The following is a 12,254-nucleotide window of genomic DNA, read 5'->3' on the forward strand; positions in this document are numbered from 1 at the left end:
GGATGCAGTGACTTGTGCCTGTAATCCCAGCACTTCAGGAGGCCAAGGCAGGATGACCACTTGAGGCCAGGAGTTCAAGACCACCCTGGGCAACATAGTGAGATCCTGTCTCTATTTTTAAAAAATAAAAGTAAATAGAAATAAAATTTTTATTTTTTTCCTGCTCCTGAAATTCATGCCTTTCCTTTGCAAAACACTATTGTAAAGTATCTTGAGGAAGGGAGTATCTTGGTATTTCTTGGAGTATGGTCTGGCTCCACTGGCTTCAGAATTACCTGGAATATTTATTAAAATGCAGATCATTAGGCCATACTTAATGACTCCATGGAGGTAGGGCCTGGTTGTCTTCATTTTTGTTACATTCTTTAGGACAGTTTTATACACACTAAAGTTGAGAAACACTGTTTATGGATATTTCTCTTTTTCCTTGGTAAGCCTGATTGTCCCTTGCCCAGTTTATCAACCTGGTATCTTTGAAAGGGATTCAGGGAAGAATATGAACCCCTACAGTCCTTTTACTTTTGTGCCGTAAAGGCAAAGTTGTGTACATATCTCTGCATTTTTATGGGAATACATTTTCTTTAAATTGTTATAGGAGTCTCTGGACAAAAAAAAAATTGGTATGCATAACTGATGTGAATTCATCTGTAACCTACCAGTTTTTAGAGAAAACCATTGTAGTATTCTTAATCTCAAGGCTCTATTGGGCATGATTTAGTCTTTTAAAATTATATAGAAAGTGTTTCACTGGAGTGTGAACATTAACTCTTATTTTGTGGTTATCTAAATGTATCGATTGAACATTTTGGTTAATAGAAAACTAAATAAACTAATTCAGTTTGGGGCATTCTAAGGTTGAAGTGTCAGAGGGAGCCATGGGGACCTGTCCTTTGTAACTAAAGTTTATTATAATGTATGTATTTGCACGTACTTAAACTAACATACAGCCATTGTTTAATTGGCCACTCTTATATAGGAGAAGGGAAGAAAGGAACAATATCTAACTAAAAAGTAACCTAATTTAGCTTTATTCTGGGGAGAATGTTTAACAGGCTTTTAAAGAATTAATCAGCTTTTTTAACTGAAGAAATAATTTACATTCATGATGATAAATTTAACAGCACAAACACATTGAAAAGTACACCTTACTTCCACCTAAAACTCGCTCTCCCTTTTTTCCAGAGGCAACCACTAGCAATAGTTCTTGTGTATCTTTTTAGAAATATTATTTACCTCATCTTTCTTGACTTTGTTCTCCCCTTTCTCATTCCCTCTTTCCTTCCTACCTAACACCATGCTTCTTTCACCTTACAGTTTCTTAGAGGTTGTTCCATAATATCCATTAGAGATGTACAGCACTCCCTTTAATGAGTTGGCATATTCCATTATATAAAGGGATCATAACTTATTTAAGTAAAACTCAGGAATGTTGAATCATGTCTAGTCTTTCATTATTGGTATTGCAATGACGGTCCTTGTACTAATGTCTCCTGAGCCTTTGTAGGGTATATAACTATATATTTCTAGAGTCTCTACACTTATAGAAACTTCTCTATAGGAGGCTTCACTTACACGTACTACATACCTATAAGTAGAATTGCTGGTGTGTGCATTTAAATTTTGGTAGCCATTGCTAAAATGCTTTTCAATACCTTATACTGATTTAAAGACCTTGTGAGTGCCTGTTTATTCATTCTCATGTCAGCAAGGTGGTACCAAACTTTTTAATCTCTGCCAGTATGATAGTTTAAAAATGGTGAACAGAGCTGAATTTGTTTTAGCTATCATTCAGAGCTTTCCTTCATCCATTCTTATTAAATTTTCAATGACTCTTTTATGAGTTGGATAGCTGTGGCAGTTGGGATGGGGCAGATTCTTTATGAGTCAAGTATTTCTGCCAAAGCAACATTGCTTCCCAGGCTTACTAAGTTACTATGACTGTCTTAAAGCCAGCCAACCTCTGATCTGTTCTTGCATCCTAAATTTCTGGGGTTGGAGTGGCAGTGACTGAAGTGGGGATTCTGAAGAAAAAGGGCAAGATATATTCCTGTCATTGCTGAAGGTTGGCACCAATCCCACAGGTCATTATTACTCCCTCTTCTCCACTCTTCCTTACTCTACCCTTTCCCCTGGTACATGCTACTGATGTTGTTTGTCAGCATAGCCATCTTGGAAGTTTGAGTTTGTCCGCCAAGCTTGTACACACTATCATTGTCAGTAAGCTTTATTTTTAATGTAATACATAACAGCCAAATATTTTTACCACTATAAATCAAATAATGGCAAAATCAGAGCCAGGCATGTTTCTTCTAGCAGTGTCTTCTGACTTGCACTCTCTACTAGTAACCTTTTCTCAGCTTTATTTTTCTTCCCTGATTTTCCATTTATCCTAATTTTCTTATCTGTTTATTTTATCTTGTATCTGGTTTTTATAAGTAGTTTCAAATACCTTTTAGAAGAAAATGTAGAGTATTAATCAAGTAATAGCAAAAATTAAAATAAGGAAAGGGAATTTAAAAGTCAAAAAATGCATTCATTTATCATTTGATTTGTAATGCCTCTGCTTTATTTATGTAGATTCCTTCTATTAGTATTTGAACAAATATCATGAGGTGCTGTGTTCATATTTCTTTAGCAACTCAGTAGACTAATAGGAACCACAGCCCTGGGACAATTCTTGGCACAGCTTTGCTCAGTAAATAGTTTGTGGAATAAATGGACCATGCATATATTCCATTTGGCTTATTTTTTCCTTGGATTTTAGAATAGTCAGTTTCTACTTTCTGGAATGGTCTGAAGTAACCTTCCAGTAACTGAGCCTCACTCAGCAACCCATCCATATGTAGAAGACCATATGAGTTAGAGAGTCTCCAGGCCCTATCTTTTGAGAAAGTCTATGGACATACTCCGCTTTTGCTGGATTACAGTTAAACCATTTAAACCAAACCTGAAAGAGTAGCTAAACAGTTGACTTTGTCAAAGGTCAGTTGTATTTCAACATACATCCATCAAAACACCTATGGAGTGAACCATGCTTACATTTCTTTTTTTTTTTTTTTTTTTTTTTTGGAGACAGAGTGTCGCTCTTGTTACCCAGGCTGGAGTGCAATGGCGCGATCTCGGCTCACCGCAACCTCCGCCTCCTGGGTTCAAGCAATTCTCCTGCCTCAGCCTCCTGAGTAGCTGGGACTACAGGCACGCGCCACCATGCCCAGCTAATTTTTTGTATTTTTATTAGAGACGGGGTTTCACCACGTTGACCAGGATGGTCTCGATCTCTCGACCTCGTGATCCACCCGCCTCGGCCTCCCAAAGTGCTGGGATTACAGTCTTGAGCCACCGCGCCCGGCCTGCTTACATTTCTTTATATCAGATTTGACCCTATCTCCCATTCTTAACTTGTGGCAATTTTCCTTTTGACGCTACCTGTTGTTTTCTTCTTTACAGATTGCTTGCACACATTTAGATGTGGATTTAGTCTGCATAACTGTAACAGAGAAATTACCATTTTACTTCAAAAGACCTCCTATTAATGTGGTAAGTGTTATACTTTCCATTCTGTATTTGAATCTTAGAAACTTACATTAGCAAATTGGAAAAGGAGCAGAAGAAACCAGTGTTCCTAGAAGGAAAAACTAAGGCTAGAGAATAGGAGGTAGTTTTAGAAAAGAGAATTTTAGGCTGGGTGCAGTGGCTCAAGCCTGTAATCCCAGCACTTTGGGAGGCCGAGGCGGGTGGATCACGAGGTCAAGAGATCGAGACCATCCTGGTCAACATGGTGAAACCCCGCCTCTACTAAAAATACAAAAAATTAGCTGGGCATGGTGGTGCGTGCCTGTAATCCCACTTACTTAGGAGGCTGAGGCAGGAGAATTGCCTGAACCCAGGAGGCAGAGGTTGCGGTGAGCCGAGATCGTGCCATTGCACTCCAGCCTGGGTAACAAGAGTGAAACTCCGTCTCAAAAAAAAAAAAAAAGAGAATTTTAGTTTTGAAAGCTGAACAAAGGGAGAAAGAAAGCTTAAAATTAAAAATATCTGGTTAATTATTAAGATGTTTTTAAAAGGCCATAGAAAACAAAATTTATGAAGGGTATTTCTTTTTTTTTTTTTTTTTTGAGACGGAGTTTCACTCTTGTTACCCAGGCTGGAGTGCAATGGCGCGATCTCGGCTCACCGCAACCTCCGCCTCCTGGGTTCAGGCAATTCTCCTGCCTCAGCCTCCTGAGTAGCTGGGATTACAGGCACGGGCCACCATGCCCAGCTAATTTTTTGTATTTTAGTAGAGATGGGGTTTCACCATGTTGACCTGGATGGTCTCGATCTCTTGACCTCGTGATCCACCTGCCTCGGCCTCCCAAAGTGCTGGGATTACAGGCTTGAGCCACCGTGCCCGGCTGAAGGGTATTTCTTAAGAGGATAGCTACTAATCATGGGTACTTATAACCTAAACATCAACTGTTAAGGGAACAGAGCAGTCGAAAAAGAAGGGGAAGGGAAAAGATAAAAAGCAGAGGATCCTTGAGGCACCAGCAACCTAAAGGGAGTCAAGAAGGAACAGGGCATGGCATCCCATAGACATGGTCTATGCAAAATTAAAATCTGTGTTGAGACATGCTTATTCACAAAGAGTCCAGAGTTACTTTATATTAACCTAGTAGGATGGCCATGTATTCAGAAAACTTTTTTGTTTCTCCCACTGCTAGAGATTTTTCCTCATCTTCTACATAGTTTTTTCTTGTTTTCCCATACCCTTCATCTTCCGTCTGTCATGCCTTCTTCTAAGTCTTAATTTCCTTCCATTCCTATCATAAGGTAATATTATTTCACACCAGTAACTATTTTAGTAGCGTAAGGTCAGCACAGCTCTTAACTATTTGCTTTGCCAATCAGATCCTAGGAAGAGTTGAGATGCTATTTTAGAATTGTGGCTTCCAAAACCCTACTTAGTCTCCTGTTCTCAAAAACTGCTATAAGGAGAAAAAACAGTTTAGCAAATACAGCCCAAATTACATATCCAATTCTATCAGAATCAGAAGATTAATTTTTTAAGAAGTTTTTCAAGGTGGCTAATTCCCCTACTCGTTTGCTTCTGTAGTATTATAACTTTCAATTCTAATTCTCTTTGCTGCTAAGGAATTGGCTTGAGACTTAGGGGGAGACAATAAGATGAGAAAATAGAAAATTGGTATGTGAAAATTCAGTGTGGCAAAAAAATTTTTAGAGGTAGGGTCTCACTCTGTTGCCCAAGCTATAGTGCAGTGGCATGACCAAAGCTCTTTGCAGCCTCAACTTCCTGGGGTCAAGTGATCCTCCTACCTCAGCCTCTTGAGTAATTGGGACTACAGGTGGGCTACCACACCCAGTTAATTTTTATGTTTTGTAGAGATGGGGTCTCACCATGTTTCCCAGGCTGGTCTCAAACTCCTGGGCCCAAGCGGTCCTTTCACCTCAGACTCCCAAAGTGCTGAGCTTACAGGCATGAGCCACCATGCCTGTCCCACCCAATGTGGAAAATTTAAGTTAACCTATATTCTACCCCTAAAAATATGCTCAAACTAAAAATATATAATAATATATTTCAAGGAAAAAATATAAAAGCTCTTATCAGGTAAATATTGACAATACTAGTGAACATAACAATATTGGCTAAGCTCAAATCATTGTTTCCTTGTGTTGTTGCTAGTACTTATAAATAAATGAGGAAACAGTGAAAAAACCTTGAATCACCACATTTTCAAGTTGGAAATCTATGTTGTGCAACAGCTCATTTGTCAAAGGTGGGGAAATAAAAAACTGCGAGAAGTCATTCAGCTCTTTAGTCACACAGGGTTAAAAAGTTCTGATTGATTGCCTGTCAAGATCTCTGATGTGCCCCAGGTACCTATGATAAAAGCCACAAATTAATACAGTACTCAAGTTTATGACAGTCTTTTTGGCCTCACATTGTTTCTCTCCAGAGATAGCAATCTCTGCTTTAGAAGTTTGCCTAAGCTTTTTACCAGCCTCAAACTACCAATCCAGTTTTTATGGAAGTAGCACCCCCAGAGTTGGGCACTGTACCCGCTCAGCAAATTGCTAGTTAACTTAGAACTTTTTTTTTTTTTTTTTTTTTGAGACGGAGTTTCGCTCTTGTTACCCAGGCTGGAGTGCAATGGCGCGATCTCGGCTCACCGCAACCTCCGCCTCCTGGGCTAAGGCAATTCTCCTGCCTCAGCCTCCTGAGTAGCTGGGATTACAGGCACGCGCCACCACGCCCAGCTAGTTTTTTGTATTTTTAGTAGAGACGGGGTTTCACCATGTTGACCAGGATGGTCTCGATCTCTCGACCTCGTGATCCACCCGCCTCGGCCTCCCAAAGTGCTGGGATTACAGGCTTGAGCCACCACGCCCGGCAACTTAGAACTTTTTCACCTTTTTCTTCACCTTAATGAACTAGGAAGGTCATTTTCTTTCTTTCTTTTTTTTTTTTTTTTAATTTTTTTTTTTTGAGATGGAGTTTCACTCTTGTTACCCAGGCTGGAGTGCAATGGCACAATATCGGCTCACCGCAACCTCCGCCTCCTGGGTTCAGGCAATTCTCCTGCCTCAGCCTCCTGAGTAGCTGGGATTATAGGCACGCGCCACCATGCCCAGCTAATTTTTTGTATTTTAGTAGAGACGGGGTTTCACCATGTTGACCTGGATGGTCTCTATCTCTTGACATCGTGATCCACCTGCCTCGGCCTCCCAAAGTGCTGGGATTACAGGCTTGAGCCACCCCGCCCGACAGGAAGGTCATTTTCTAGACAGCTTTGCCTGAATAAGCCCTCCTACGATACTGTGACCTTGGTTGGGAGGAGCTAGTAGCATGTGATGCTGAGGCCAAATCCAAGGAATGGACAGCAGTGCACAGCACGTAATTCCTCATGTCTCACAACAATGGTAAGATTCCCAGTGGCTGCTTTGGTGAGAGCTTTTAATTGGTGTTCTTATGAACTTGTATTATTGTTTAAACCAGAGTGTGAGCTTCTAGAGAACAGCAGCTGTGTCATGGTCCTTTTTTAAGTACTCCACTATCTTGCCTATAATGAATCCTCCTTAGTTTGTTGATTGAATAAGAACATGTTGAGCTTAGCATATCAGGGTACAACATAGGGGAGCCGGCCAAATTCTGCTTGTTGATAGTCACTAGCAGGATGTCTGCATTCAGCAGGAGGTATATGCAGTGAGAGAAGTGGGGCAGTGGTGCAACATGAGAACAGTGGCATTCGAGACAGTGACACCAGGGCATCCTACCCCCGATTCCATTGGGAAGTTCAGGAAAGCTACTTTTGTTTGATGAGCATTTTTGGCTTGATTCCCACATTTTTCAGTTTAAGAATTCTGGAAAGTAAAAAAATTGTCAAGTGAGAGGGATATGCAGTTTAACACAGTGTCTGCTTTAAAAAAAAATCTGGTGTGAACATTTTACATATGTTGTTTAATAAAAACTAGATGATGGAATGGAAAGAAAGGCTGTACAAGATTATTTTTAGTCTTTGTCTATTAGAGAAGTAGGCTGCAGTGTGAATTGGTTAGGAAGCAGAAGAGTCCCCGTTAATTTATTCACCCATGTTTTATTAAAGAGAGAAAAGTTGGAAACATACAGGTGTCCAGCTTGTTGTTCAGAGTAAATAATAGTTGTGGTGTAGGTATGTATGTATTATTTGTCACATAATATCCAATCTGGCTGTGGAGCTGTTTGTCTACATAAAGTATGGAAATGTGTACATTGTGAGAGCACAGAACATGTAGTAAGTAAGTGTGGGTAATAGCTCAGTCTTAAGTCTTGGTCCTTTCATGTTCCCTTGGCTTTGAGGATAAACTTGTCTTTGGCCTTGAGAAGTTTATAGATTGGTTTTAAAACAATTACTTTATAAGGATTACTTTTTTTTTTCTTTTGAGACAGAGTCTCACTCTGTCACCCAGGCTGGAGTGCAGTGGTGCCATCTCAGCTTTCTGTAACCTAGCGATTCTCCTGTCTCAGCCTCCCAAGTAACTGGGATTACAGACATCTGCCACCATGCCTGACTAATTTTTTTGTATTTTTAGTAGAGACAGGGTTTTACCATGTTGACCAGGCTGGTTTTGAACTCCTGACCTCAAGTGATCCAGCTGCCACAGCCAGGATTACTTTAAATTAAGCACAGATCTTAATTTTGTTAGGATTTAGGCCCTTTTCTTTGGTTGTGGTGAAAAGCAGTATTAAGAGAGGTAAGTCATTCATCTTTTACCAATAGGCCAGATGCCATGTGAGTCATCAGCTTGGAAGGTTGGGATAACAAAGGTGCTGTAGAGCATACCAAACACTCCATTTGTGTACTTTGTAGCTCTCTTCGAACTTTTGTCATCTTCACTGCATGCTTCGGGCTCCATAATTTCAATTATGTGATTTCCTGTAAAATCTCCCACAAACCTCTTCTGGAGTCTAAGAACTTGTCATTGCAACTCTATCATATGACAGATGTGTTTCTAAAAAATTAGATTCCATTCCTCTTTTTGGGTAATCAAATGACTTCAGATTATTTCGCGTTTTATAACATAAGCAGTTTGATACCTGCTGTGGTCCAGCAGCTTTGGGATGGGGTAGATGTTAATTATCTCCATATGCAGGTAATACAATTGAATCTCAGGTAGTTCATGGTTCCCGCAGTTAAATGACTCTCTCAAGGGATTGACTAGGGATTTGTACTCAAGCTTTGATTCCAAATCTACTGTCATTTCCTACTGGGAAATGCTATTTAAAGTTGCTTTATAGCAGAACTCTTCGTTAAGCACAGAGTAATTTCATATTTTAAAACATGAGGTTTATGAATTCAGGTTGTGAGAAGAAGGATGTTCTTAAAGCAGCATGTATCTTTACCTTCCCGTTTTTTTTTTTTTTTCTTTTTTTTGAGACGGAGTTTCGCTCTTGTTACCCAGGCTGGAGTGCAATGGCGCTATCTCGGCTCACTGCAACCTCCGCCTCCTGGGTTCAGGCAATTCTCCTGCCTCAGCCTCCTGAGTAGCTGGGATTACAGGCATGTGCCACCATGCCCAGCTAATTTTTTGTATTTTTAGTAGAGACGGGGTTTTACCATGTTGACCAGGATGGTTTCGATCTCTCGACCTCATGATCCACTCGCCTCGGCCTCCGAAAGTGCTGGAATTACAAGCTTGAGCCACCGCGCCCGGCCTTACCTTCCCGTTTTTTACCTTACCTTTTTTTTCAGTGTTATTTCCATTTCAATGTTATTGCCATTGAACAATAAATTCAAGCTTATTGAGTTATTTTAGGGGATCTTGTATGTTTTATACTCTCTCCAGTGTTTTTTCCTCAGTCCTTTAACCCTAATCCATTTCTGTTTTCATGGTCTGATTACTCTTCACTGAGAGATGTTTATTAAGTAATGTCTAAAGCAGTGAGTTAGTTCTAGGGATCATGCTGTAAATACCTGATTTTGATGTGAGTATTCTGTAAACTTTGTTTTGTCACATTCTGTGACTCTAATGTGTTAATAAGCACTGTGTCCATTCAGTGCTTGCATCAGTGTCAGCAAACTGCGCCAGTATTAAAGATTTCTGTGACAGAAGAAGAAAAGCCACCAGAAACAAAGTGAAAAGATGACAAACTGATGGAAATATTTTTACTCATATCATAGACAAGGTGTTTATCCCCTTAACACATAAAGAGTAAAGAGTGCCTAGAAATTGATAAGTTTAAAAAAAAGATGAACAATAAAAAAAATGGATTAAGAATATGAAAAAGTCATTTCACAGGAAAGGAAATACAAACAGGCCTTAAACATATGAAAAGATTATTAAATTTATCATAATAAGTGGTTCCGCATTAAAATCACCTATGTGATTAGAAATACACTCTTGTTACAAGGCTGCAGGAAAGCAGACATTCTCATACTTTGCTGGTAACAGTGTAAATTGGAACAATCCCTTTGTGGAGGGTGGGTAATTTGGCCACAACTATTCAAATTATAAATGCATGTACTGATTTAAAAAACAGTTTTAAACTGTATGATCTCACATTTCTGAAGCCTAGAAGTCTGTAATCAAGGTGTCAGCAGTCTTGTTCCCTCTGAACTCTGTAGGGCCACCTTCCTTGCCTTTTGTTAGCTTTTGGTGATTTTCTGACAATCTTTGTAATCCTGGGCTTGCAGCTACATAACTCCAGTCTCTGCTTTTGTCTTTGTTATCCCTGTTTGTCTCTGTGTCATCACATGGCCATCATCTTCTAAGGACAACAGTCATATTGGATTAGGGACCTACCCTATTCCAATCTTAACTTCATCTTAACTAATTACATTTACAGTGACCCTATTTCCAAATACAAGATTACATTCTGAGGTACTGAGATTTAGGGCTTCAACATATCTTTTGTGGATGAGGACACAATTCAACCCATTGTGCCTAGCAATCCCAATTTAGTGTTACTCTACAGATACACTGAAACAATCCAAAGTTTATCAGTGGAGATTTGGTTAAATACATGCTATACCTCTACAGTATAATACTGTGCAACTATAAAACAGAGGAAGTTGTGAGGTGACATGGAAAGCTTTCATGTCAGGACAAGAATGTAGCAGACTACCTTTTGGATAAGAAAGAAAAATAATATCTATTCATATTTGTTGTAGTTGTATGAAGAAACTCTGAAAGAAGACACAGGAAATTAATAAAAGTAATTGTTGGAGGAAGGGGTAGGGTAGACAGGATCAGAGATGCAAATAGTATTTTTGATATTTTCTTACATTCTTTCTTATGCTTTGTGAGTCATGTGGTCAAATTACCTATCTTAAACACTGAAAGGGTGTCATTCATTTGAATTGAATAAAGAACTAATTTTATGATAGTAACAGAGAATCAATACATTGTCCCAGTAATCAGCTCCTTATTTTCTTCTCTTCTTTTCTCTAAGGCTTTGCTTAATAGTTGGAATTTTATTGCCAATGTCTCTTGATTCAAGTATCACACACCTATCCTTAGTAGCATCTTTATGACTGTTATTTCTCATTAGTAAAGAAATCTGATCATCCACCCATGCCAGAACCTTTGGTCAGACATGGGAACAAAACCTAATCAGGCACTGTTAGGAAGAGGCTGTTATGAACAATCATTTGATGAGCTTAAAGCAATTTGCATTAAAATGATCTTACAGCAAGATCCCAGGTAATGAGTCTGTATTTTATCTATCTAAAAATTTAAAATAAGGTGCTGTGAAAGAAATATTCACAACCTTCAATAGCACATATTTTTCATTTTTCAAGAGTTCTTCTAGCAGTTTTAAAGTGAACTTGATTAATGTATGAAGATGAAAATCAGAACCTTTTTCTTAAAAAATTATTATGCTGATAATATCCTTTTTTTCTACCATCCCCCTGCAAAAGTTGTTTTTATTTTGATTTGGTACCCACAAGGGTCTAGAAAGTTAGATTCAGTCAATTAGGAAAGTTTTGAGATCTAATCATCCAACTCTGTATATCATTCACCTCTTTCATTTGTTTCCCCTCTTCTTCATCCTATTGCCTTGTGTTATAGTTCCACAACGAGAAGGATAACGAAAAGAAATACAGGCCAGCCTCTTCAGCTAATTAGTAGTTTTCGTAAAAGATATAGCCAAGGAGATAGCTGATATTAGGGTAAAGGGATGTTTTTGTTTATCTGTGGCTTTTGGTTAGCCAGGTACATCGAGGTTCATTTTATGATAGATAATCCGTAATGAACAACATTATCACAAGACATCTTCTCCATGAGCTACTATTTATTCACTCAAAATATAAATATATTACACACCTTTTATATAAAAGGTAGTCTAACTCTCAAGAAGTATACAAGCTTGGCAGAGAGAATGAGATACATTCAACTATGACAGAAAGATTATCTTAACAAATGTCATTCCCAGAAATAATCAACATAGGTAAAAGAATTAGAGATGGGGAAAAGTCAAAAAATGAGAGAAGGTAAGGTTGCAGTGTGGAAAATAGGATTTAAATTCTAACTAAACTAGCATCAGAAATACAGGAAAGTCTAAAATAAAATCTGGGAGCCTTAAAGCCAGAGGAAGAGTTAAGGAAATCTGTGTTCAGGAAGGAAAAGAAGAAGGGACCTTCAAGGTAACAACCGAATTATATCAAGGTGGACTGCCAGTTCTAGAAAAAGACAAGTTTCTCCATTTCCTGTAAATGCTCGGGAGTAAATCCAGTAGTCACAGCTGGGCCAGTCTCAATTCATACTCTGGGTAA

At 38.9% G+C, this 12,254-nt stretch overlaps 1 protein-coding gene across 10 annotated transcripts in view; it reads left to right on the forward strand.

Moving 5' to 3' along the window:
* The window catches only part of RPP30 (ribonuclease P/MRP subunit p30), a 45,169-nt gene that overhangs the window by 12,841 nt on the left and 20,074 nt on the right, over positions 1-12,254 (forward strand). For all 10 annotated transcript variants that reach the window (XR_012512887.1, XR_012512888.1, XR_012512889.1 and 7 more), the window contains exon 6: positions 3,448-3,537. Coding sequence is in view for 2 of the 10 variants with exons in the window: in XM_074382565.1 (XP_074238666.1) it covers positions 3,448-3,537 (90 nt within the window). In the remaining 8 variants the exon portion in view is untranslated. The remainder of the gene's footprint in view (positions 1-3,447; positions 3,538-12,254) is intronic.

This window comes from Saimiri boliviensis, chromosome 12 (assembly GCF_048565385.1).
Source record: "Saimiri boliviensis isolate mSaiBol1 chromosome 12, mSaiBol1.pri, whole genome shotgun sequence".
NCBI lineage: Eukaryota > Metazoa > Chordata > Mammalia > Primates > Cebidae > Saimiri > Saimiri boliviensis.